The following is a 26,190-nucleotide window of genomic DNA, read 5'->3' as shown; positions in this document are numbered from 1 at the left end:
GCTCCCAAATCTGCCACTAAGCTCATGGTCTACAGGGCTGTAGTGATACCCGCCCTCCTGTATGGCTCAGAAACGTGGATCATATACAGTAGACACCTCAAATCGCTGGAGAAATACCACCAACGATGTCTCCGCAAGATCCTGCAAATCCCCTGGGAGGACAGACGCACCAACGTTAGCGTCCTCGACCAGGCCAACATCCCCAGCATCGAAGCACTGACCACACTCGATCAGCTCCGCTGGGCAGGGCCACATTGTCCGCATGTCCCCCGACACGAGACTCCCCAAAGCAAGCGCTCGACTCGGAACTCCTTCACGGCAAACGAGCCCCAGGTGGGCAGAGGAAACGTTACAGGGACACCTTCAAAGCCTCCTTGATAAAATGCAACATCCCCATCGACACCTGGGAATCCCTGGCCAAAGACCACCCGAAGTGGAGGAAGTGCATCCGGGAGGGCGCTGAGCACCTCGAGTCTCGTCGCCGAGAGCGTGCAGAAACCAAGCGCAGGCAGCGTAAGGAGCGTGCGGCAAACCTGTCCCACCCACCCCTTTCCTCAACCACTGTCTGTCCCACCTGTGACAGAGACTGTAATTCCCATATTGGACTGTTCAGTCACCTGAGAACTCAGAATGGAAGCAAGTCATCCTCGATTTCGAGGGACTGCCGATGATGACGTTGATGACGGTGGTGCTCCCCTCCTGCTGCCACAAGAGGGCGACGGAACTGATGCAGAGGGTGAAACCGAGGAGCTGGCTGGCGCAATGCAGTGAACCGCCACCAGGTGGTAGCAGCCCACACGGACCAGACGGCAGTGCCGAGGCAGGGACAACAAGCCCAGACAAGTTCCACAGACAAGGCCTCCCGGCTCTCCCCGTCCTTCAACATCATCCCACACAGGCAGCAAGGCAAGCCGCAGCTCGGATTCCGACAGAGCCTCCCTCCCTCCCACCAAAAAATGTTTTCCTTTTGAGACTGAGAAGCGAGAAGTTTGGTTTCATTCCTCCCCAGCACCCCCTCTTCTGCCTTCCCCCCCACCCCCCAACCCTTAAGCCCCCTGATGGGGCAGCGACAGCCGTGAGGCTAGCCTTGGCTGCCGTGCCAGCCTAGACGGCGAGCTATGTGACGGGGGCAGGGTTGGGGGGGGGGGGGGGGTTGCAGCCACCTTTTATACCATGGCCTCAGCAGCCCGACTATTAGACTGTGGAAGGCCTCGTACAGCGTTCCGCACGCGCACTTTTCAGCAGGGGTGGGGTGAGGGGGGCTGATCTTATCCCATCGAAGCCAATGCACTGAGAGGCTGTTATACTGCGGGGTCTCAGCACTCATGTCCGTAACAGCCCGTGGTGGTGGCCCTATGCCCCCCACGTTCCTCTCCACCCCCCCCCCCTTCACTTTTTTTTAATACTACTTCGAACAGCTGATTTCGAGCTGCGTCGGGAGCAGCGATGTTTTATTTATTCGTTCCTGGGATGTGGGTGTCACCGGCAAGGCTGGCATTTATTGACCATCTCTGACTACCCTCGAGACAATGTGGTGAGACAATGTGGTGAGCCGCTCTATACAACGGAGTGACTTCGGAGGGGCCGTCTTTCGGATGAGACGTTAAACCGAGGCCCCGTCTGCCCTCTCAGGCAGACGTAAAAGATCCCATGGCACTATTTCGAAGACAAGCGGGGGAGTGCTCCCCGGTGTCCTGGGGCCAATATTTATCCCTCAATCAATATCACAAACAGATTATCTGGTCATTATCACATTGCTGTTTGTGGGAGCTTGCTGTGCACAAATTGGCTGCTGCATTTTCCACATTACAACAAGTGACTACACTCCAAAAGGACTTCATTGGCTGTAAAGCACTTTGAGACATCCCGAGGTTGTGAAAGGCGCTATATAAATGCAAATCTGTCTTTTCTGTAACTATCTTCCACTCACTGTACTGTGGAAATAATCCAGCCTCTATCGGGCTGGGTCTGCAGCAGTCCCCCGCCCAGTGTATTATTGGCACAGCTCTCCCCCCCCCCCCCCCCCAGTGTATTATTGGCACAGCTCTCCCCCCCCCCCCCCCCGCCCAATGTATTATTGGCACAGCTCTCCCCCCCCCCCACCGCCCAGTGTATTATTGGCACAGCTCTCCCCCCACCCCCAGTGTATTATTGGCACAGCTCCCCCCCACCCCCAGTGTATTATTGGCACAGCTCTCTCTCCCAGTGTATTATTGGCACAGCTCCCCCCCACCCCCAGTGTATTATTGGCACAGCTCCCCCCCACCCCCAGTGTATTATTGGCACAGCTCCTCCCCACCCCCAGTGTATTATTGGCACAGCTCCTCCCCACCCCCAGTGTATTATTGGCACAGCTCTCTCTCCCAGTGTATTATTGGCACAGCTCCCCCCCCACCCCCAGTGTATTATTGGCACAGCTCCCCCCCACCCCCAGTGTATTATTGGCACAGCTCGCTTGCCCCCCCCCCCACCCCCCCCCCGTGTATTATTGGCACAGCTCCCCCCCACCCCCAGTGTATTATTGGCACAGCTCGCCCCCCGCCCCCAATAACTCACCCAGCGCTCTGGCCACGGCCAGGAAAGGGATCTGGTCGATGACAGTGCTCCGCCTGACGGGGCCATTGTGGGTCAGACGCGGCCTCTTCCACACCACGCGGTTCACTCCCGACTTGTTGATGACGCTGCCAGGGGATGGGGAGAGAGAGAGAGCGACGGAACATAATTAAAACCCGGTCTGGCTCCGACACTATCAGACACGGACTTCAAATCAACCGCAGTGGCAGAGCACCGAGAGGGAGCGAGAGAGAGAGAAAGGGAGAGGAGGAGGGAGCGCGCCCCACTCGTGTTATTTACCTCCCGCCGAGCCCCTCGATCCGTTCCTTCTCCTTGGGCAGCTCGGGTTTGTGATCCTGCGTCACCTCCAGGGCCCGCACGCCAGCCTCGCTCCGCGCCCCGCCCTGGGCGCCCAGCACCACGCCAGAGTCGCCCACGTGCGCCACGTACATCTTGTCGCGGCAGATGATCACCACGCTGGCCGTGGTGCCAGACGTGCTGGGCAGTCCCGTCATCGTCTTTGGCCAGTCCGCTGCGGGGGAGGGGAAGAGAGGGGGAGGGGAGAGAGAGGGGGAGGGGGGGGGAAGAGAGAGAACCGTCAGACCTGTGTGGGCAAAGAACCCGCGCCACGCCCCATCCAACCATCCCGCCACCCGCGGGTCCCCCCCTCCCCACCGTTATACTCGGGGTGGGGGGGGGGAGAAGAGAGAACTATTGCAGGATTTTAAAACCAGTGTTTCACGAGAGGTCACGAGAGGTCACAATCGCCGAATTCTGGAGGGTCGCTAATGTAACACCACGTTTTTTTAAAAAAAAAGGAGGGAAGAGAGAAAACAGGGAATTATAGACCGGTTAGCCGGACATCAGTAGTGAGGAAAATGTTGGAATCAATCATTAAGGATGAAATAGCAGCGCATTTGGAAAGCAGTGACAGGATCGGTCCAAGTCAGCATGGATTTATGAAGGGGAAATCATGCTTGACAAATCTTCTGGAATTTTTTGAGGATTTAACTAGCAGAGTGGACAAGGGAGAACCAGTGGATGTGGTGTATTTGGACCTTCAAAAGGCTTTTGACAAGGTCCCACACAAGAGATTGGTGTGCAAAATTAAAGCACATGGTATTGGGGGTAATGTACTAACGTGGATAGAGAACTGGTTGGCAGACAGGAAGCAGAGAGTCTGGATAAACGGGTCCTTTTCAGAACGGCAGGCAGTGACTAGTGGGGTGCCGCAGGGCTCAGTGCTGGGACCCCAGCTATTTACAATATACATCAATGATTTAGATGAAGGAATTGAGTGTAATATCTCCAAGTTTGCAGATGACACTAAGCTGGGTGGCGGTGTGAGTTGTGAGGAGGATGCCAAGAGGCTGCAGGGTGACTTGGACAGGTTAGGTGAGTGGGCAAATGCATGGCAGATGCAGTATAATGTGGATAAACGTGAGGTTATCCACTTTGGTGGCAAAAACAGGAAGGCAGATTGTCTGAATGGCGACAGCTTAGGAGAAGGGGAGGTGCAACGAGACCTGGGTGTCATGGTACATCAGCCATTGAAAGTTGGCATGCAGGTACAGCAGGCGGTGATTCCACAGATCCACAACCCTCAGAAGAAATTCCTCCTCATCTCAGTTTTAAATGAGCGGCCCCTTATTCCAAGATCATGCCCTCTAGTTCTAGTCTCCCCCAGCAGTGGAAACATCCTCTCTGCATCCACCTTGTCAAGCCCCCTCAATCTTATACGTTTCGATAAGATCACCTCATTCTTCTGAGCTCCAATGAGTTGAGGCCCAACCTCCTCAACCTTTCCTCATAAGTCAACCCCCTCATCCCCGGAATCAACCGAGTGAACCTTTCTCTGAACTGCCTCCAAAGCAAGTGTATCCTTTCGTAAACACGGAGACCAAAACTGCACGCAGTATGGCCTACTCCTGCTCCTATTTCTTATGTGCCTTCTGTTGCCTGGGCCCCAAGCTGTGGAACTCCCTGCCTAAACCTCTCTACCTCCTTCAAGATGCTCCTTAAAACCTACCTCTGTGACCAAGCTTTTGGTCACCTGCGCTAATTTCTCCTTATGCGGCTCGGTGTCAAATTTTTAAATCTCATAATATTCCTGTGAAGCGCCTCGGGACATTTCACTGCGTTAAAGGCGCTATACAAGTACAAGTTGTTGGTGTTGCTGACTCAGACTGTTGTCGAGGCTCTCGGTGGTAGAATGCAAACACAACGCCACACCCTCGGAAACCCAACACTCGACAGAGCTCTGAAAACCCACATCCCTGCTGCACACAGGGGGCGGGGAGAGAGAGGGCTGTTTAAAGATTGCTTGCAGTTGTAGGCAGAGCCAGTGCCCGCGATCCAGCATGGCCCGGCCACTCCCTTCTCCGGCTGGGCAACGGGTCCCACGTCCCGTGCCCCGGGACTGGGCCAGGGCCAGCTCTCTCAGCCTGCGCGGTGTCAGAAGGTCGTGGGTTGGACTGTCCGCTCCCAGGGTCTCGAGCGCAAAATCCAGGCCGACACTCCCAGTGCAGTGCTGAGGGAGCGCCGCCCCGTCGGAGGGGCAGTTTTTCGGATGAGACATTAAACCGAGGCCCCTTCTGCTCTCTCAGGTGGATGTAAAAGATCCCATGGCACTATTTTGAAGAAGAGCAGGGGGAGTTATCCCCGGTGTCCTGGGGCTAATATTTATCCCTCAACCAACATCACTAAAACAGATTCTCAGGTTATTATCACATTGCTGTTTGTGGGAGCTTGCTGTGCGCAAATTGACTGCCATGTTTCCCACATTACAACAGTGACGGCACTTCAGAAAGTACTTCATTGGCTGTAAAGCGCTTTGGGACGACCAGAGGTCACGAAAGGCGCGATATCGCTATATAAATGCAAGTCTCTCTTTCGTCATAGGGTGTTATTGGAGGGGAGAGAAGGGGAATGTGTGTGTGTGTGGGGGGGGAAAAGAGAGGAGAAAGAGTAAGCGAGTGTGGGGGGAGGTGGGGAAGCCTGTGCTGACACACCCCGAGGAGGAAGCCAGTCAGAGGCAGTAGAGACCGAGTCAGGAAGTGGGGAGGTGCTGTGGGTGCGAGAGGCGTTGGGTGTGACCCTGCAGGGCGAGGAGGAGAGAACGGAGCGTGTAGCCGTGCCGTGACACACTCCCTCTCTTTCTTTCTCCCCCACGCGCGCCCCCCCCCCACCCCCGGGGACGTGAGCCACACCAGCCGGCCTTCAATCCACAAACACCGGCAAGCCCAACTGTGGTTTAAAAATATTATTCCTTCCCGGGAGGCAAGCATTGCTGACCAGGCCGGCATTTATTGCCCATCCCCCATGTCACTCGCAGATCAAACAAACTTGCATTTCTATAGCGCCCTGGGTCGTCCCAAAGCGCTTCACAGCCAATGAAGTACTTTTTGAAGTGTGGTCGCTGTTGTAATGTCCCTGTTCTACAGTCGGAGACTGGGCTGTGACGAAGGCAGGGACTGATTCAGACTCCCAGCGACGCAAACTGCACAATGCAACTGTGGGGTGGGGTGGCGAGGGGGTGAGTCAGGCCACCCGGCGGGCACCAGGGCGGCGAGAGCACGGAGGGAGGCAACAGCCCCACCCCGCCCTGGGCTTCGAGCCGGCGAAGGTCCCAGGGTCAGGAGGGCGCTGCGACAGCGAGCAGATCGGCGGTGTGCCGCACAGACCTGCCCGTTTCCCCGGGCCAGAGAGCGGCGCGGAGGCGGCAGTATAACTCGCATCCGCTGGCTCCCTCTCACTCGCTGCCCAGACGCCGCGACATCACTGGCCGGCAACCCGGCTTGTCCCGGGAATCCGGGCTCGCTTCCCCCTCCGCAGCGGCACAGGATCCAACACCGAGCCACACGGGGTGCTTGGGACAGGTGACCAACGGCTTGATCAAACAGCTGGGTTTTAAGGAGCGTCTTAAAAAAGAGGCGCGGAGGTGTTTAGGGAGGGAATTTCAGAGCTTGGGGCCCAGGCAGCTGAAGGCACGGCCGCCAATGGTGGGACGATTAAAATCGGGGACGCTCAAGAGGCCAGAATTGGAGGAGCGCAGAGATCTCAGGTCTGGAAGAGGTTACAGAGATAGGGAGGGGCGAGGCGAGGCTATGGAGGGATTTGCTACACGTGACCACGGCAGGTTTACCGAATCTCCAGGCACATGACTGAGCTTTCGACAACCGCAGGAGCTAGAAACACCGGTCTAACCGGCCTCTGCCTGCATTCCTGGCTGGCACCGCCCCACAAATACGATAGACATCAATTGTCTGACGTCAGCTCCAGGATGGAATGAGGCTGCAGTTAATCACACACAAGAATAAACAGTGACTTGAGCAGGCTCAAGTCCCACTCCAGAGTCTTGAGCACAAAAATCTAGGCGGACATTCCCAGTGCAGTACTGCGGGAGTGCTGCACTGCCGGAGGTGCCGTCTTTTGGATGAGAAGTTAAACCAAGTGGTGTCAGCCTAGATTGTTTTTTGTGCTCAAGTCCCCGGTGCAAAGAGCAGGGAGCTCTCCCCAGGCTGCTCTCAGGTGGATGTAAAATATCCCATGGCCACTATTTCAAAGAGCAGGGGAGTTCTCCCGCAAACAGATTATCTGGTCAATATCACATTGCTGTGTGGGAGCTTGCTGTGTGAAAATTGGCTGCCGAGTTTCCTACATTGCAACAGTGACTACACTTCAAAAAGTACTTCATTGGCTGTAAAGCGCTTTGGGATATCCAGACAATGTGGAAGTCGATATATAAACTCAAGTCTTTCTTAAATGGGTTGGAGAGGAATGTTCCAGTATTGCCCTGGGTTTTTAAAACCTGGTTTGTCGTCGCTCCCAGGAGACCACACAGCTCTATCCTAGAATTTTCACTCCTCCCCATCTCTAAACCCGCCCCCCCCCAGCACCGTGAACTCTGGATCTGTCCAAACCCGGCCGTGCGTATCCTCCACCTCTGTCAACCCACCATTGGCGTCCGTCACAGAAAAGCACAGCATCATGGGGTTCAGGAGCACCATTCATCACCGTGTAGCGAGTCAACGCTTCTAGTGCAATATTCTTCATTCAGCTCCTCAACTCGCTCCCACCCTCAGTGACAGACCTGTAGCCCCAGTACTGTACCCCAGTGTTACAGTGACAGACCTGTACTCACCAGTACTGTACCCGTGTTATACAGTGACAGACCTGTACCCACCAGTACTGTACCCCAGTGTTATACAGTGACAGACCTGTACCCACCAGTACTGTACCCCAGTGTTATATAGTGACAGACCTGTACTCACCAGTACTGTATCCCAGTGTTATACAGTGACACACCTGTACCCACCAGTACTGTACCCCAGTGTTATACAGTGACAGACCTGTACCCACCAGTACTGTACCCCAGTGTTATACAGTGACAGACCTGTACCCAGCAGTACTGTACCCCAGTGTTATACAGTGACAGACCTGTACCCACCAGTACTGTACCAGTGTTGTACAGTGACACACCTGTACCCACCAGTACTGTACCGCAGTGTTATACAGTGACAGACCTGTACCCACCAGTACTGTACCCCAGTGTTAGTGACAGACCTGTACCCACCAGTACTGTACCCCAGTGTTATACAGTGACAGACCTGTACCCACCAGTACTGTACCCCAGTGTTAGTGACACACCTGTACCCACCAGTACTGTACCGCAGTATTATACAGCGACAGACCTGTACCCACCAGTACTGTACCCCAGTGTTAGTGACACACCTGTACCCACCAGTACTGTACCGCAGTATTATACAGCGACAGACCTGTACCCACCAGTACTGTACCCCAGTGTTAGTGACACACCTGTACCCACCAGTACTGTACCCCAGTGTTATACAGTGACAGACCTGTACCCACCAGTACTGTACCCATGTTATACAGTGACAGACCTGTACCCACCAGTACTGTACCCCAGTGTTATACAGTGACAGACCTGTACCCACCAGTACTGTACCCCAATGTTATACAGTGACAGACCTGTACCCACCAGTACTGTACCCCAGTGTTATACAGTGACAGACCTGTACCCACCAGTACTGTACCCCAGTGTTATAGTGACAGACCTGTACCCACCAGTACTGTACCCATGTTATACAGTGACAGACCTGTACCCACCAGTACTGTACCCCAGTGTTATACAGTGACAGACCTGTACCCACCAGTACTGTACCCCAGTGTTATACAGAGACAGACCTGTACCCATCAGTACTGTACCTCAGTTATACAGTGACAGACCGGTACCCACCAGTACTGTACCCCAGTGTTATACAGTGACAGACCGGTACCCACCAGTACTGTACCCCAGTGTTATACAGCGACAGACCTGTACCCACCAGTACTGTACCCCAGTGTTATACAGTGACAGACCTGTACCCACCAGTACTGTACCCCAGTGTTATACAGTGACAGACCTGTACCCACCAGTACTGTACTCCAGTGTTATACAGTGACAGACCTGTACCCACCAGTACTGTACCCCAGTGTTATACAGCGACAGACCTGTACCCACCAGTACTGTACCTCAGTTATACAGTGACAGACCTGTACTGTACAGCATGCCGAGTGAACCACTCAGTGTCAGACATGATTTCACATAAGAAATAGGAGCAGGAGTCGGTCACAAGGCCCCTCGAGCCTGCTCCGCCATTCAATAAGATTGTGGCTGATCTGATCGGGGTCAATTCCACTTCCCCACCCGCTCCCCATAACTTACCATTCAAAAACCTGTCTATCTCCAATTTAAATATATTCAATGACCCAGCCTCCACTGCTCTCTGGGGTAGAGAATTCCAAAGATTCACGACCCAGAGAAGAAATTCCTCCTCATCTCAGTTTTAAATGGGCGAACCCTTATTCTGAACCTTTGCCCCCTAGTTCTAGATTCCCCCACGAGGGGAAACATCCTCCCTGCATCTACCCTGTCGAGTCCCTTCGGAATCTTATACGTTTCAATAAGATCACCTCATTCTTCTAAACTCCAATGAGTATAGGCCCAACCTGCTCAACCTTTCTTCATCAGACAACCCCTTCATCTCAGGAATCAACCTCCTGAACCTTCTCTGAACTGCCTCCAATGCAAGTATATCCCTCCTTAAATAATGAGACCAAAACTGTATGCAGTCCCTCAAACAACAATTTGTATTAATATAGCGCCTTTAACTTGGCAAAACATCCCAAGGCGCTTCACAGGAGCGTTATCAAACAAAACAAAACATGAGATATTAGGGTAGGTGACTTGGTCAAAGAGGTAGGTTTAAGGAGCGTCTTAAAAAGGAGGAAAGAGAGGTCGAGAGGCGGAGAGGTTGAGGGAGGGAATTCCAGAGTTTGGGGCCTCGGCAACAGAAGGCCACGGCCACCAATGGTGGAGCGATTACAATCGGGGATGCTCAAGAGGCCAGAATTGGAGGAGTGCAGAGATCTCGGAGGGTTGTAGGGCTGGAGGAGGTTACTGAGATAGGGAGGGACGAGGGCATGGAGGGATTAACCTGTATCCCCTTACTCTTTTCTGAAGTCTGTTTTCAAGCCACCATGCTTTGATGTCATGTCCTTACAAGCCTGCTCACTACAAACAAGTGGAGCTTGAAAACCTATAGAGGCCGAACAAGTGATTTATAGACGTGTCGCTGCTAAAATGCAGGTGCGCTCCTTCAAGGCTGCAAAGTCTAAGTGATGTTAAGTAAGCACTGGGTGAGTTTATAAACAGATCGGTTAAGATACAGCATATCGTGAGTCAGCTGTGGCTCAGTTGGTGTCACCCTCTCATCAGAGTCTAAATATTGTGGGCTCCAGTTTAACTCGTGATTTGAGCATAAAATCTAAGTTGACACTCCAGTGCAGTACTGAGGGAGTGCTGCACTGTCGGAGGTGCTGTCTTTCGAATGAGACGTTAGACCGAGGCCCCGTCTGCTCTCTCAGGTGGACGTAAAAGATCCCGTGGGCACGATTTCGAAGAAGAGCAGGGGAGTTATTCCCGGTGACTTGGTCAATATTTATCCCTCAATTAACATCACAGGAACAGATAATCTGGTCATTATCACATTGGTGTTTGTGGGAGCTTGCTGTGCGCAAATTGGCTGCCGGGTACCCTACATTACAACAATGACTACACTCAACAGCGAGGGCCCGGGGGCAGCACGGGCCACCCCACACTGCGATATGTGCGCGCACTAGGTCCGTGCAGCAGAGCTGGTCTCCGGTCGTCTTGGGTAATCCTTGCCACTGGACCAAGACCTAGCTCTGTCAAGCCCGTGTGGTGGCTGGTGTGCAACAGCCACCCCACATTAAAAAAATCCACACACAGGCATCTTCCACCCTCCAAGATTTAGTTCGGATCTGGAATTTTAGGTCCTTCATTGAAACACCCGTGAACTTTTTAACGTGGAAACAAGTCCCCCTCGATTTGAGGAACTGCCTATGATAATGACACTCCAAACGTACTTCATTGGCTGCAAGACGCTTTGATTCATCCTGAGGTCGTAAAAGGCGTTATAGAAATGCAAGTCTTGTGTGTGTTTTTCTCTGGTATTTGGTTTTCTTGTGTGCTCCCTCATCATTGGCGGCCGTGCTTTCAGCTGCCTCGGCTCCAAGCTCAAATTCCCTCCCTGAACCTCTCCGCCTCACTACCTCTCTTTCCTCCTTTAAGAGGCTCATTAAAATTTACCTTTTTAAACAAGCTTTTGGGCACCTGTTATGATTTCTCCTTGTGTGGCTCGGTGTCAAATGTTGTGTCTTATAATACTCCTGTGAAGCGCCTTAGGACGTTTTACTACCTTAAAATGTGACTAAATAGAATTTGTTGTTATATCATTTTAAACACCTCTTGAATCTCCTCTTAACCTTCTCTGCTGCAAGGAGCACAATCCCATTTTCTCCAGAGAAGGTCAAGTGGCAGGCCCAGCAGTTTCCATGCCCACAGGACATTGCATGGTCAGTGGGATTCCCCGGACTGAAAGGATTCCCTCCCCAGCGGCCCCTGTAGCAACTTACCGTCTCCTAGCAGCGGCCTTGGCAACCCACGCACGCACCATGACATCACCGCCCAAAAGTGTTACAGCCGCCCCGCCCTCCGCGCGCTCCCATTGGCCGGCTCGAGCAGCCTAGCCCCGCTGATTGGCCGAGAAAGCAGTCAGTCTGACTAGGACGCTCCACCCCCACCGCGTTTGTTTCAAAGAAAAAGTTTCTGAACGTTCCACGGGCAATGTAACCAACTCCGACAGCTAAAAACCCCAATAAACCCCCCCCCCATCCATCAGGGCAGTCCATGCTCACCCCATTTAACCCCCCCCCCCCCCCAGGGCAATCAATAATCACCCCAATAAGCCCCCCTTCCACCCCCAGGGCAATCAGTGCTCACCCCATTATACCCCCCTCCCTCCTCAGGGCAGTCCATTCTCACCCCAATAACCCCCTCCCCCAGGGCAATCAATGATCACCCCATTAAACCCCCTCCCCACCCCCAGGGCAATCAATGCTCACCCCAATAAACCCCATCCCCTCAGGGCAGTCCATGCTCATCCCAATAAGCCCCACCCCCTCAGGGCAGTCAACGCTCACTCCATTAACCCCCCCCCCCACCCCGCCGCCCCAGGGCAGTCAATGCTCACAGATAGACAAGAAGGGAAAGGAGGTAGGGTAGCTCTGTTAATAAAGGATATCAGGGCAGTTGTGAGAGACGATATTGGCTCTAATGAACAAAATGTTGAATCATTGTGGGTGGAGATTCGAGATAGTAAGGGGAAAAAGTCACTGGTGGGCGTAGTTTATAGGGCCCCAAATAACAACTTCACGGTGGGGCGGACAATAATCAAGGGAATAATGGAGGCATGTGAAAAAGGAATGGCAGTAGTCATGGGGGATTTTAACCTACATATCGATTGGTCAACTCAAATCGCACGGGGTAGCCTGGAGAAGAAATTCAGAGAATGCATACGGGATTGTTTCTTAGAACAGTATGTTACAGAACCTACAAGAAAGCCAGCTATCTACGGCTACGTAGTCCAATCTAGGGCGTCACCCAGTCTTGTACAGAAGAATGGAGAGGTATCGGTGATTTATCTGCCTAATAACAATAATAATGGGTGCAATTTTTCGCATGCCTGAGGTGATAAGGGTGTTGGCCATACATGGCATGCACATGCAGAGGCGACGCATAATTTGATGCAGATATCGGGGAGACAGTTTGATGGGGGAGGAGGCTTTACCCTCAGCGAGTCTATAGGGAGAGGCGCTCATACCTGCAATTAAGTGAGGCAGACTGCGTTTGCAGGCTGCGATTCAGAAAAGGAGGTCATCACAGAAATGTGCCAACTAACCAGTGCAGACACACGGCCAAGAAGTGGAAGGAGGACCACCCGACCGGTAGAAGTAAAGGTAACAGCGGCACTTGCCTTCTATGCTACGGGATCATTTCAAGCTTCAACTGGGGACGTATGCTTGATCTCGCAACACGCCGCCCATTGCTGCATGCTCCAGGTGACTGCTGCACTGTATGCCAAAAGGGAGCACTTCTTCACTTTTCCCATGACCACGCAGGCAATGAGAGAAATGGCTGTGGGGTTCTCCAGAATTGCTGTCTTCCCCTGGGTACAGGGTGCCATTGACTGTATCCACATCGTCTTCAGAGCACCCGTGCAAGATTCCAAAGTTTACCGCAACAGGAAAGGGCCCCACTCCCTAAAATGTGCAGCTGGTGTGCGACAATCTGCAGCGGATCATGGCAATGGATGACAAATATCCCGGTAGCATCCACGATGCTTTCACCCTCTGTGAGAGCGTTATATCTGCGATGTTTCAGGAGCTGCCAGAAGGGCAGAGCTGGTTGCTCGGAGACAAAGGTTACGGGCTCGCCACCTGACTTATGACCCCCCCCGGCCCCCCCCCGCAATCCCCGCACTGAGACAGAGCATCAGTACAATATGTCCCACATAACATGGAGCATCATAGAGCAGACAATTGGCGTTTTAAAGCAGTGTTCCCGATGCCTGGACCACTCTGCAGGCTACCTGCACTACTCCGCTCACCACATCGTTCAGTTCACTGTCATGTGCTGCATGCTGCACAACTTGGCCATTATGAGGGGACATTTGATGACCATGATGCAGTCGATAAGATTGTTGTTCAAAAGTACCACACCGTCAATGGGCACAACTGTGAAGTCAGGAAGGCACTGTCCCGAAGAGATGCAGAATTCTGACATGAACCAGAGAGGGAGAGGGAGCTCTGGCAACTTTGGCCGAGGCAGCTTTAATGCCGGAAGCGGTAACTTTGGCGGTCGTGGTGGTGGAGGAGGAAACTTCGGAAACAGAGGTACCATTGGAGGTGGCTCACGAGGTGGTGGTGGTGGCGGAGGAGGTGGTAATTACGGAGGGTGCGGTGACGGATACAACGCATTTGACGGTGGCTACGGCGGGGGCAGCAGCTATGGCGGTGGTAGCCGGGGCGGCCCCGGCTATGGAGGCAGCCCGACCTACGGCAACCAGGGAGGCGGCGGCGGATACGGTGGCAGTGGCGGAGGTGGCGGCTACAATGACTTTGGAAACTATCCCAACCAGCAGTCCTCTAACTATGGACCGATGAAGAGCGGTGACGGCAGTGGTGGTGGTGGGGGAGGCGGCTATGGAAGAGGCAGAGAGGTTGTTTCCACTGGTCGGGGAGACTAGAACTAGGGGGCACAGCCTCAAAATACGGGGGAGCCAATTTAAAACTGAGTTGAGAAAGAATTCCTTCTCCCAGAGGGTTGTGAATCTGTGGAATTCTCTGCCCAAGGAAGCAGTTGAGGCTGGCTCATTGAATGTATTCAAGTCACAGATAGATAGATTTTTAACCAATAAGGGAATTAAGGGTTACGGGGAGCGGGCGGGTAAGTGGAGCCGAGTCCACGGCCAGATCAGCCATGATCTTGTTGAATGGCGGAGCAGGCTCGAGGGACTAGATGGCCTACTCCTGTTCCTAATTCTTATGTTCTTATTATGTTCTTATCTTAGATCTGGTCCTGTGTAATGAGACAGGAATAATAAATGATCTCCTAGTAAAAGATCCTCTTGGAATGAGTGATCACAGTATGGTTGAATTTGTAATACAGATTGAGGTTGAGGAAGTAGTGTCTCAAACGAGCGTACTATGCTTAAACAAAGGGGACTACAGTGGAATGAGGGCAGAGTTGGCTAAAGTAGACTGGAAACACAGACTAAACGGTGGCACAATTGAGGAACAGTGGAGGACTTTTAAGGAGCTCTTTCATAGTGCTCAACAAAAATATATTCCAGTGAAAAATAAGGGTGGTAAGAGAAGGGATAACCAGCCGTGGATAACCAAGGAAATAAAGGAGAGTATCAAATTAAAAACCAGTGCGTATAAGGTGGCCAAGGTTAGTGGGAAATTAGAAGATTGGGAAAATTTTAAATGACAGCAAAGAATGACTAAGAAAGCAATAAAGAAAGGAAAGATAGATTACGAAAGTAAACTTGCGCAAAACATAAAAACAGATAGTAAAAGCTTTTACCGATATATAAAACGGAAAAGAGTGACTAAAGTAAATGTTGGTCCCTTAGAAGATGAGAAGGGTGATTTAATAATGGGAAATGTGGAAATGGCTGAGATCTTAAACAATTATTTTGCTTCGGTCTTCACAGTGGAAGACACAAAACCATGCCACAAATTGCTGGTCACAGGAATGTGGGAAGGGAGGACCTTGAGACAATCACTATCACTAGGGGGGTAGTGCTGGACAGGCTAATGGGACTCAAGGTAGACAAGTCCCCTGGTCCTGATGAAATGCATCCCAGGGTATTAAAAGAGATGGCGGAAGTTATAGCAGATGCATTCGTTATAATCTACCAAAATTCTCTGGACTCTGGGGAGGTACCAGCGGATTGGAAAGCAGCTAATGTAACGCCTCTGTTTAAAAAAGGGGGCAGACAAAAGGCAGGTAACTATAGGCCGGTTAGTTAAACATCTGTAGTGGGGAAAATGCTTGAAGCTATCATTAAGGAAGAAATAGCGGGACATCTAGATAGGAATAGTGCAATCAAGCAGACGCAACATGGATTCATGAAGGGGAAATCATGTTTAACTAATTTACTAGAATTCTTTAAGGATATAACGAGCATGGTGGAGAGAGGTGTACCGATGGATGTGGTGTATTTAGATTTGCAGAAGGCATTCGATAAGGTGCCACACAAAAGGTTACTGCAGAAGATAAAGATACGCGGAGTCAGAGGAAATGTATTAGCATGGATAGAGAATTGGCTGGCTAACAGAAAGCAGAGAGTCGGGATAAATGGGTCCTTATCGGGTTGGAAATCGGTGGTTAGTGGTGTGCCACAGGAATCGGTGCTGGGACCACAACTGTTTACAATATACATAGATGACCTGGAAGAGGGGACAGAGTGTAGTGTAACAAAATTTGCAGATGACACAAAGATTAGTGGGAAAGCGGGTTGTGGAGAGGACAGAGAGAGGCTGCAAAGAGATTTAGATAGGTTAAGCGAATGGGCTAAGGTTTGGCAGATGGAATACAATGTCGGTAAATGTGAGGTCATCCACCTTGGAAAAAACAGTAAAAGGGAATATTATTTGAATGGGGAGAAATAACAACATGCTGCGGTGCAGAGGGACCTGGGGGTCCTTGTGCATGAATCCCTAAAAATTAGTTTGCAGGTGCAGCAGGTAATCAGGAAGGTGAATGGAATGTTGGCCTTCATTGCGAGAGGGATGGAGTACAAAAGCAGGGAGGTCCTGCTGCAACTGTACAGGGTATTGGTGAGGCCACACCTGGAGTACTGCGTGCAGTTTTGGTCACCTTACTTAAGGAAGGATACACTAGCTTTGGTGGGGGTACAGAGACGATTCACTAGGCTGATTCCGGAGATGAGGGGGTTACCTTATGATGATAGATTGAGTAGACTGGGTCTTTACTCCTTGGAGTTCAGAAGGATGAGGGGTGATCTTATAGAAACATTTAAAATAATGAAAGGGATAGACAAGATAGAGGCAGAGAGGTTGTTTCCACTGGTCGGGGAGACTAGAACTAGGGGGGAGCCAATTTAAAACCGAGTTGAGAAGGAATTTCTTCTCCCAGAGGGTTGTGAATCTGTGGAATTCTCTGCCCAAGGAAGCAGTTGAGGCTAGCTCATTGAATGTATTCAAATCACAGATAGATAGATTTTTAACCAAGAAGGGAATTAAGGGTTACGGGGAGCGGGCGGGTAAGTGGAGCTGAGTCCACGGCCAGATCAGCCATGATCTTATTGAATGGCGGAGCAGGCTCAAGGGGCTAGATGGCCTACTCCTGTTCCTAATTCTTATGTTCTTAAGTTCACCCTAATGACCCCCCCCTCCTCCAGGGCAATTAAACCCCCCGTCTCAGGGTACAGCCACCCCTCCCTTAAGGCAATCAATGCTCACCCCATTCACCCCCCCCCCCCCCGGGTCACAGCCATGGTAAAGCCTCCATAGCATGAAGAGAGCTCTATATATTGAAAGTACAGTCACTCCCACAATATTAGCAACTGCTACTAGAATCATAGAACGGTTGCAGCACAGGAGGCCATTCGGCCCGTGCTGGCTCTCCGGCCCTGCAAATTATTTTCCTTCAGGTACCTATCCAATTCTCTTTTGAAAGCCACGTGGTGCCTCCACCACCCTCCCAGGCAGCGCATTCCAGATCCTAACCACTCGCTGTGTAGAAAAGTTTTTCCTCATGTCGCCTTTGGCGCTTCTGCCAATCGCCTTAAATCTGTGTCCTCTGGTTCTCGACCCTTCCACCAATGGACAGTTTCTCTCCATCTACTCTGTCTCGATCCCTCATAGAAACATAGAAAATAGATGCAGGAGTAGGCCATTCGGCCCTTCGAGCCTGCACCACCATTCAATAAGATCATGGCTGATCATGCAACTTCAGTACCCCATTCCTGCTTTCTCTCCACACCCCTTGATCCCTTTAGCCGTAAGGGCCACATCTAACTCCCTTTTGAATATATCTAACTAACTGGCCTCAACAACTTTCCGCGGCAGAGAATTCCACAGGTTCACAATTCTGAGTGAATAAGTTTCTCCTCATCTCAGTCCTAAATGGCTTACCCCTTATCCTTAGACTGTGACCCCTGGTTCTGGACTTCCCCAACATCAGGAACATTTTTCCTGCATCTAACCTGTCCAATCCCGTCAGAATTTTATATGTTGCTATGAGATCCCCTCTCATTCTTCTAAACTCCAGTGAATATAAGCCGAGTCGATCCAGTCTTTCTTAATAGGTCAGTCCTGCCATCCCGGGAATCAGTCTGGTGAACCTTCGCTGCACTCCCTCAATAGCAAGAATGTCCTTCCTCAGATTCGGAGACCAAAACTGCGCACAATACTCAAGTTGTGGACTCGTCGTAATTCTGAACACTATCAAACCTCCTCTCAGGTCTAAGGAGATCAACCCCAGATTCTGCAGTCGATTCACCCCACTGAAGTCACTGGTCTCTCGCATTAATCCAGCAGTGTCTGTGAAGCGCCTTGGGACGTTTTTACCATGCAAAAGGCGCTTATGTAAATGCAAGTTCTGGTTGTGTTATTATTCCAACCCCTGTTGAATCGCATTGATCCAAACTTGGCGAGCGTCACACAGCTGGACCTTCCAGATGTGACGCCGGTCCTTGGCTGAAATTGGTCCGAGTTCGTTTCTATGTTCTTAGATTGCGATTGATTGTTTTTTTTTTAAAATGTAAAACGGTGGCATTCTAATTCTGGTGGAAAGACCAACGTTTGGGGTGAATGCAAAGAAAAGACTTTCACGATTTGGGACGTCCCCGAAGCGCTTTGCAGCCAATGGAGCAGTTTTTTTTGGATGTTAGTGCCTGTTGTAATGAATGAAGGGAGAGGATCTCACTCACTCACTGCGCCCTTTGAAGACTTTGGCGCCTTGGAAACCAACCGCCGCTTTAAAATGCAAGAATTTGAAGGGAGAGCCGAGAAAGCATCTTTCAGATTCAATTCTCAACACCGACAGGGCAAACACTCGCAAACTGCAGCATGCGAACCACACAGAGAGAAAAATAAGTTCGCAACAAAAGTTGGGCAAAGGAAGGAGAGACTTCGAGAGAGAGAGAGAGAGACACTTCCATGCAAATATTTAATGGCCTTGTGCCAAAAACCTGTGATCACAATTTGCCTAAATAATGGGATTATACTACATTAAATATTAGACACACACACACACACGTCGCCCCATAAAAGTGATGAAATAAATGAACCCCCACATAATATGCCGGACAAGTTGCCTCCTGCACTGGAAGGCAGAGGTTAAAAGTGTTGGCCAACAATCAGGCAGTGTTTGCAGCCGCCACAATCAGCTGAGCTCACCTTCAATATTATTTTTTGTGAAACTGGTGGGGGGGTGAACAGGAGACACAAACAAAAAACAATCCAGCAGCTGAAACTGACGCTGATCGCCGCCGGGTTGAAATGCAAAAAAAAAGGGAGCATTTTAAGGGGGTGGGGGGAAAAGAGAGAAAACAAGCCCCCCCCCCCTCCCCTCCAGGAACATACAAATAATGTAACCACACACATTGTGATAAGCGAGCCCCACACACACCATTAGCCGATCGCAGGGTGACGGGCGCTGCGAATGTTGGCACTTTGCTACAATCCCCCCCCCCCTCCTCACCCCGATTGTTGCCCCAGTGAAGTAACAATGTCTCCGGCTCAACCCGGCCTCGGTTATTGTTGGGGTTTATAGTGGGGTTATTATAGGGTTTATATTGGGGTTTGGGGGGGTTAGTCTGGGAGCTTGGAGTTATATTGGGGTTATTACTGGGGTTGTTGATGGGGTGGTTATTGGGGTTGATGTGGGGGTTTGGGGTTATTACTGGGGTGGTTATGGGGTTGTTGATGGGGTGGTTATGGGGTTGTTACTGGGGGGGTTATTACTGGGGTGGTTATGGGGTTATTACTGGGGTGGTTATGGGGTTGTTACTGGGGTGGTTATGGGGTTATTACTGGGGGGGTTATGGGGTTGTTGATGGGGTTGTTACTGGGGTGGTTATGGGGTTGTTACTGGGGTGGTTATGGGGTTGTTACTGGGGTGATTATGGGGTGATTATGGGGTGGTTTTGGGGTTATTACTGGGGTGGTTTTGGGGTTATTATGGGGTGGTTATGGGGTGGTTTTGGGGTTATTACTGGGGTGGTTTTGGGGTTATTATGGGGTGGTTATGGGGTGGTTATGGGGTTGTTATGGGGTGGTAATGGGGTTATTATGGGGTGGTTATGGGGTGGTTATGGGGGTATGTGCAGCGACCGGTTACTCACGGAGCTTTTTCCACATGGCGTAGTGACAGGCGATGAAGCCCTTGCGGATGGCGGCGCGGAACTCTCCGGGATCCTCGGACAGGAAGCCCCGCTGCTCCTTGATGCTTTTCCAGAGGTTGTCGCGGGCGAAAGCCGCCGCCTCCCGGCCGCCGTGACCGTCGAAGACGGCGAAGAAAGCCACGCCGGGCCGGGAGCCGGCGGCGGGGCTGGTGGCGGTGGGGTCGGTCTCCCCGGGCCCCGCCGCCGGCGGCTCCAGCACCACCTGGGTCACGTCCTCCATGTAGCGCCGGCCGCCCTGGTCCGAGTGCACACTCACCCGCAGCGAGAAGCGGCCGCCGGCCCACAGCCTGCGCTCGGCGCCAAACATCCTGCGCTACCGCTACCGCCCCGGCTCCAGTCCCGGTCCCGCCGCCGCTAACGCCGCTCCCGCTCGGTGTGTAGCGGCCGGGCCTCCCGCCGCCTATTGTTGATCTCCCGGCCGCTCGGCCAAAGCCTCTTGCGTCACCGCGCCCGCGCGTCGTCACGCACGCACACACACAAGTATCCATCGCGGTTACGTCATCACGCACACACAAGTATCCATCGCGGTTACGTCATTACGCACACAAGTAACCATCGCGGTTACGTCATCACGCACGCGCGCGCACACACACAAGTATCCATCGCGGTTACGTCATCACGCACGCGCACACACACATATCCATCGCGGTTTACGTCATCACGCAACCACCCCTCAAAGCTTATTTGCAACACCCTGGATGGTGATTGGTCCCCTTGCAGGGCCAGACCTGGTTTCTGATTGGTCCATAGAAACATAGAAAATAGGTGCAGGAGTAGGCCATTCGGCCCTTCTAGCCTGCACCGCCATTCAATGAGTTCATGGCTGAACATGCAACTTCAGTACCCCATTCCTGCTTTCTCACCATAACCCTTGATCCCCCTAGTAGTAAGGACTTCATCTAACTCCCTTTTGAATATATTTAGTGAATTGGCCTCAACAACTTTCTGTGGTAGAGAATTCCACAGGTTCACCACTCTCTGGGTGAAGAAATTCCTCCTCATCTCGGTCCTAAATGGCTTCCCCCTTATCCTTAGACTGTGTCCCCTGGTTCTGGACTTCCCCAACATCGGGAACATTCTTCCTGCATCTAACCTGTCCAACCCCGTCAGAATTTTAAATGTTTCTATGAGGTCCCCTCTCATTCTTCTGAACTCCAGTGAATACAAGCCCAGTTGATCCAGTCTTTCTTGATAGGTCAGTCCCGCCATCCCGGGAATCAGTCTGGTGAACCTTCGCTGCACTCCCTCAATAGCAAGAATGTCCTTCCTCAGGTTAGGAGACCAAAACTGTACACAATACTCCAGGTGTGGCCTCACCAAGGCCCTGTACAATTGTAGCAACACCTCCCTGCCCTTGTACTCAAATCCCCTCGTTATGAAGGCCAACATGCCATTTGCTTTCTTAACCGCCTGCTGTACCTGCATGCCAACCTTCAATGACTGATGTACCATGACACCCAGGTCTCGTTGCACCTCTCCTTTTCCTAATCTGTCACCATTCAGATAATAGTCTGTCTCTCTGTTTTTACCACCAAAGTGGATAACCTCACATTTATCCACATTATACTTCATCTGCCATGCATTTGCCCACTCACCTAACCTATCCAAGTCGCTCTGCAGCCTCATAGAATCCTCCTCGCAGCTCACACTGCCACCCAACTTAGTGTCATCCGCAAATTTGGAGATACTACATGTAATCCCCTCGTCTAAATCATTAATGTACAGTGTAAACAGCTGGGGCCCCAGCACAGAACCTTGCGGTACCCCACTAGTCACTGCCTGCCATTCTGAAAAGTCCCCATTTACTCCTACTCTTTGCTTCCTGTCTGACAACCAGTTCTCAATCCATGTCAGCACACTACCCCCAATCCCATGTGCTTTAACTTTGCACATTAATCACTTGCAGCACAACACCTGATTTCTGATTGGTCCCCTTGGAGGACAAGACCAGATTTCTGACTGGTCCACGGAGGACAAGACCTGATTTCTCATTGGTCCTCTTGGAGGACAGCACCTGATTTCTGATGGGTGCCATTGTGACGGAGGTGGAAATAGGTGGCTTTAACGATGCCACTGATGTGTGGCCGGAAGCTCATCTCGGGGTGAACTCCGACAGCGAGGTGCGAACAGTCTGGTTCCGCAACAGATAGTGGCCAGGGAGAGGGCTGGAGTCAGCGGCTAGGAGACAGAGTTTGTGTCGGGGAACGAAGGCAATGGCTTCGGTCTTCCCAATATTTAGTTGGAAAAAATTTCTGCTCATCCAGTACTGGATGACAGACAAGCAATTTGATAATTAAGAGACAGTGGAGGGGTCGAGAGAGATGCTGGTGAGGTAGAGCTGAGTGTTGTCAGCGTACATGTGGAAACTGATCAGCTCCGCTGGGCAGGCCACATTGTTCGCATGCCAGGCACTCTACTTGGAACTCCTTCACGGCAAACGAGCCAAAGGTGAGCAGCAGAAACGTTACAAGGACACCATCAAAGACTCCTTGATCAAGTGCAACATCCCCACTGACACCTGGGAGTGCCTGGCCAAAGATCGCCCTAAATGGAGGGTGCATCCGGAAGGGTGCTGAGCACCTTGAGTCTCGTCGCGAAGAGCATGCAGAAATAAAGTGTCAAAAGCGGAAGGAGCATGCGGCAAACCTGTCCCACCCAACCTTTCCTTCCACCACTGTCTGTCCCACCTGTGACAAGGACTGTAATTCCCGTATTGGACTGTTCAGCCACCTCAGAATTCATGTTAAGAGTGGAAGCAAGTCTTCCTCGATTCCGAGGGACTGCCTCTGCTGATGATGGTGGAAACTGACGCTGTGTTTCTGGATATGCTGAATATCTTCAATGCACATTCAAACATAACATGTAGAAGGGAGAACATTAGAGGCAGCTCCAGGGTTTGGAGTGGCCGGAGGGGAGGACAGATCCATGCTACAAACACTGAATTGGGGGAATACATGCTCACAAGCCCACAACACTAACTCTACTCACTCACTTCATCAAACTAGTATGCAGAAATCAAGCGCAGGCAGCGGAAGGAGCGTGCGGCAAACCAGACTCCCCACCCACCCTTTCCCTCAACCACTGTCTGTCCCACCTGCGACAGAGACTGTAATTCCCGTATTGGAGAGTACAGTCACCTGAGAACTCACTTTTAGAGTGGAAGCAAGTCTTCCTTGATTTCGAGGGACTGCCTATGATGATGAGTATAAAAAGAAATAATTTGCAATTCTATAGCGCCTTTCACAACCTCAGGACGTCCCAAAGAGCTTTACAGCCAATGAAGTACTTTTCAAGTGTAGTCACTGTTGCAAAGTATGAAACGTGGCAGCCAATTAATGCACAGCAATATCCCACAATTAATTCAATGGTCACCACACGTTAAAAAAAATCCACGCACCCTTCAACATATAGTTCGGGACCTGGAATATCAGGTCCTTCATTGAAACACCTGTGAACCTTTTGGTGTGGAGGCAAGACATCCTCGATTCGAGGGACCACCTATGATGATAATGAGCAAGACCACCTATGATGATAATGAGCAAGCTCCCACAAACAACAATGTGATAATGACCAGATAATCTGTTTCAGTGATGTTGGTTGAGGGATAAATATTGGCCCCAGGACACCTGGAGAACTCTCCTGCTCTTCTTCAAATTAGTGGCCTTGGCATCTTTTACGCCCACATGAGAGAGCAGACAGGGCCTCGGTTTAATGTCTCATCCGAAAGACGACACCTCCGACAATGCGGCACTCCCTCAGTACTGTCCCTCCGACAATGCGGCGCTCCCTCAGTACTGTCCCTCCGACAGTGCAGCGCTCCCTCAATACTGCCCCTCCGACAGTGCGGCACTCCCTCAGTACTGCCCCTCCGACAGTGCAGCGCTCCCTCAGTACTGCCCCTCCGACAGTGCAGCGTTCCCTCAGTACTGCCCCTCCGACAGTGCGGCGCTCCCTCAGTACTGCCCCTCCGACAGTGCAGCGCTCCCTCAGTACTGCCTCTCCGACAGTGCAGCGTTCCCTCAATACTGCCCCTCCAACAGTGCAGCGCTCCCTCAGTACTGCCCCTCCGACAGTGCGGGGCTCCCTCAGTACTGCCCCTCCGACAGTGCGGGGCTCCCTCAGTACTGCCCCTCCGACAGTGCAGCGTTCCCTCAGTACTGCCCCTCAGACAGTGCAGCGTTCCCTCAGTATTGTCCCTCCGACAGTGCAGCGTTCCCTCAGTACTTTCCCTCCGACAGTGCAGCGCTCCCTCAGTATTGCCCCTCCGACAGTGCGGCGCTCCCTCAGTATTGCCCCTCCGACAGTGCAGCGCTCCCTCAGTACTGCACTGAAGCGTAAAATCTGGCATGAAATGGTTGGGCCGAATGGCCTGTTTTGGTGCCATATATAAAATTAAAGCTGGACCAATTAGGAATGAAATTCGGAAGCATTTTTAAACACAAAGGGCAGTGCAAATCTGTAACTCTCTTCCCCAAAAAGCTGTTGAGGCTGAGGGTCAATTGCAAATTTCAAAAGTGAGATTGATAGATTTCTGTTCGGCAAAGGGTTTAAGGGATACGGAACCAAGGTGGGTGGATGCAGTTAATATACAGATCAGTCATGATCTGACTGAATGGCAGAACAGGCTTAAGGGGCTGAATAACCGCCTCCCGTTCCTGTATTTCTACAGTGAGCGGTGGCTAAGATATTAAACAGTCCACATATACAGCGGACATCTCAAAGCGCTGGAGAAATCCACAAGATCCTGCAAATCCATTGGCAGGATAGACACACCAACGTCAGTGTTCTCGCTCAGGCCAACATCCCCAGCATTGAAGCACTGACCACACTCGACCAGCTCCATTGGGCGGGCCACATTGTCCGCATGCCCGACACGAGACTCCCTAAGCAAGCGCTCTATTCGCAGCTTCGACACGGCAAGTGAGCCTCAGGTGGGCAGAGGAAACGTTTCAAGGACACCCTCAAAGCCTTCCTGATAAAGTGCAACATCCCCACCGACACCTGGGAGTCCCTGGCCAAAGATCACCCGAAGTGGATGAAGAGCATCCGGGAGGGCGCTGAGCACCTCGAGTCTCGTTGCTGAGAGCATGCAGAAAACAAGCGCAGGCAGCGGAAGGAGCGTGCGGCAAACCAGACTCCCCACCCACCCTTTTCTTCCAATCCTCCGAGATCTCTGCGCTCCTCCAATTCTGGCCTCTTGCTTATCCATGATTTTAATCGCTCAACCATCGGTGGCCGTGCCTTCAGCTGCCTGGGCCTTGGGCTCTGGAATTCCCTCCCTAAACCTCCCCACCTCTCTATCTCTCTCTCCTCCTTTAAGTCACTCCTTAAAATCTGCCTCTTTCACCAAGCTTTTGTCCTAATACCTCCTGATCTGGCTCGGTGTCAAATTTTGTTTGACAGCGCTCCTGTGAAGCGTCTTGGGATGTTTTACTACGTTAAAGTTGTTGCAAATGACGGACTCCAACTTTTGAGCACTGGGCCATGTCAAAATTATTGTGCAATGGACTCTGGCAACTGAAAAACTTCAGACGCACTGAGATCGGTTTCATGCAGGACCAATAACGAGCGACAGAGAAGTAAAGGACAACAAAGAAGCCCCATTCATTCCCATGATGTTTACTGCAACAGCTGCTCACACTAATACTGGACAATGTACAGGAATCAGGCATTACAATGAGTCAGTCATAGAATGTACAGTCTGGCTCAAGGAACACACAAACACTAAACAGGATGGTCCTCATCACAACACGTGAGAATCGACAAACATTAACAATGGCAAATGTGTTGGGAAATGGATCGATGCAACAAAATGTCCACAGAATCGTCCACACAGAAACAGGCCATTCGGCCCATTGAATCTAATGCCACTCTCCCCCTCACTCACCTCACCCTTTAATATCCCACCCAGTCTAATCCCGCTCTCCTGCTCACTCCCCGCACCCTTTAATATCCCACACAGTCTAATCCCACTCTCCCCCTCACTCCCTGTACCCTTTAATATCCCACCTAGTCTAATCTCACTCTCCCCTCACTCCCCGTTAATATCCCACCCAGTCTAATCCCGCTCTCCTGCTCACTCCCCGCACCCTTTAATATCCCACTCAGTCTAGTCCCACTCTCCCCCTCACTCCTCGTACCCTTTAATATCCCACCCAGTCTAATCCCGCTCTCCTGCTCACTCCCCGCACCCTTTAATATCCCACCCAGTCTAATCCCGCCCACTTGCTCACTTCCCGCACCCTTTAATATCCCACCCAGTCTAATCCCA

General features: G+C 51.6%; 1 protein-coding gene and 1 pseudogene across 1 annotated transcript in view; one reads left to right on the top strand and one right to left on the bottom strand.

The window, feature by feature from the left end:
- The window catches only part of ppm1da (protein phosphatase, Mg2+/Mn2+ dependent, 1Da), a 31,633-nt gene extending 11,260 nt beyond the window's left edge, over positions 1-20,373 (bottom strand). The window contains exons 1-3 of the mRNA XM_070856930.1: positions 19,860-20,373; positions 2,854-3,085; positions 2,557-2,681 (exon numbers count right to left, since the gene is read on the bottom strand). Of these exons, the coding sequence (XP_070713031.1) occupies positions 2,557-2,681; positions 2,854-3,085; positions 19,860-20,226 (724 nt within the window). The 5' untranslated portion in view covers positions 20,227-20,373. The remainder of the gene's footprint in view (positions 1-2,556; positions 2,682-2,853; positions 3,086-19,859) is intronic.
- On the top strand, positions 13,544-14,225 carry LOC139226881 (heterogeneous nuclear ribonucleoprotein A3 homolog 1-like; annotated as a pseudogene).
- Positions 20,374-26,190: the final 5,817 nt, after the last annotated feature.

The sequence above is a fragment of the Pristiophorus japonicus genome, chromosome 16, assembly GCF_044704955.1.
Source record: "Pristiophorus japonicus isolate sPriJap1 chromosome 16, sPriJap1.hap1, whole genome shotgun sequence".
Classification (NCBI taxonomy): domain Eukaryota; kingdom Metazoa; phylum Chordata; class Chondrichthyes; family Pristiophoridae; genus Pristiophorus; species Pristiophorus japonicus.
The sequence above is the reverse complement of the archived record's forward strand: the minus strand, read 5'-3'. Positions and strand labels throughout refer to the sequence as shown.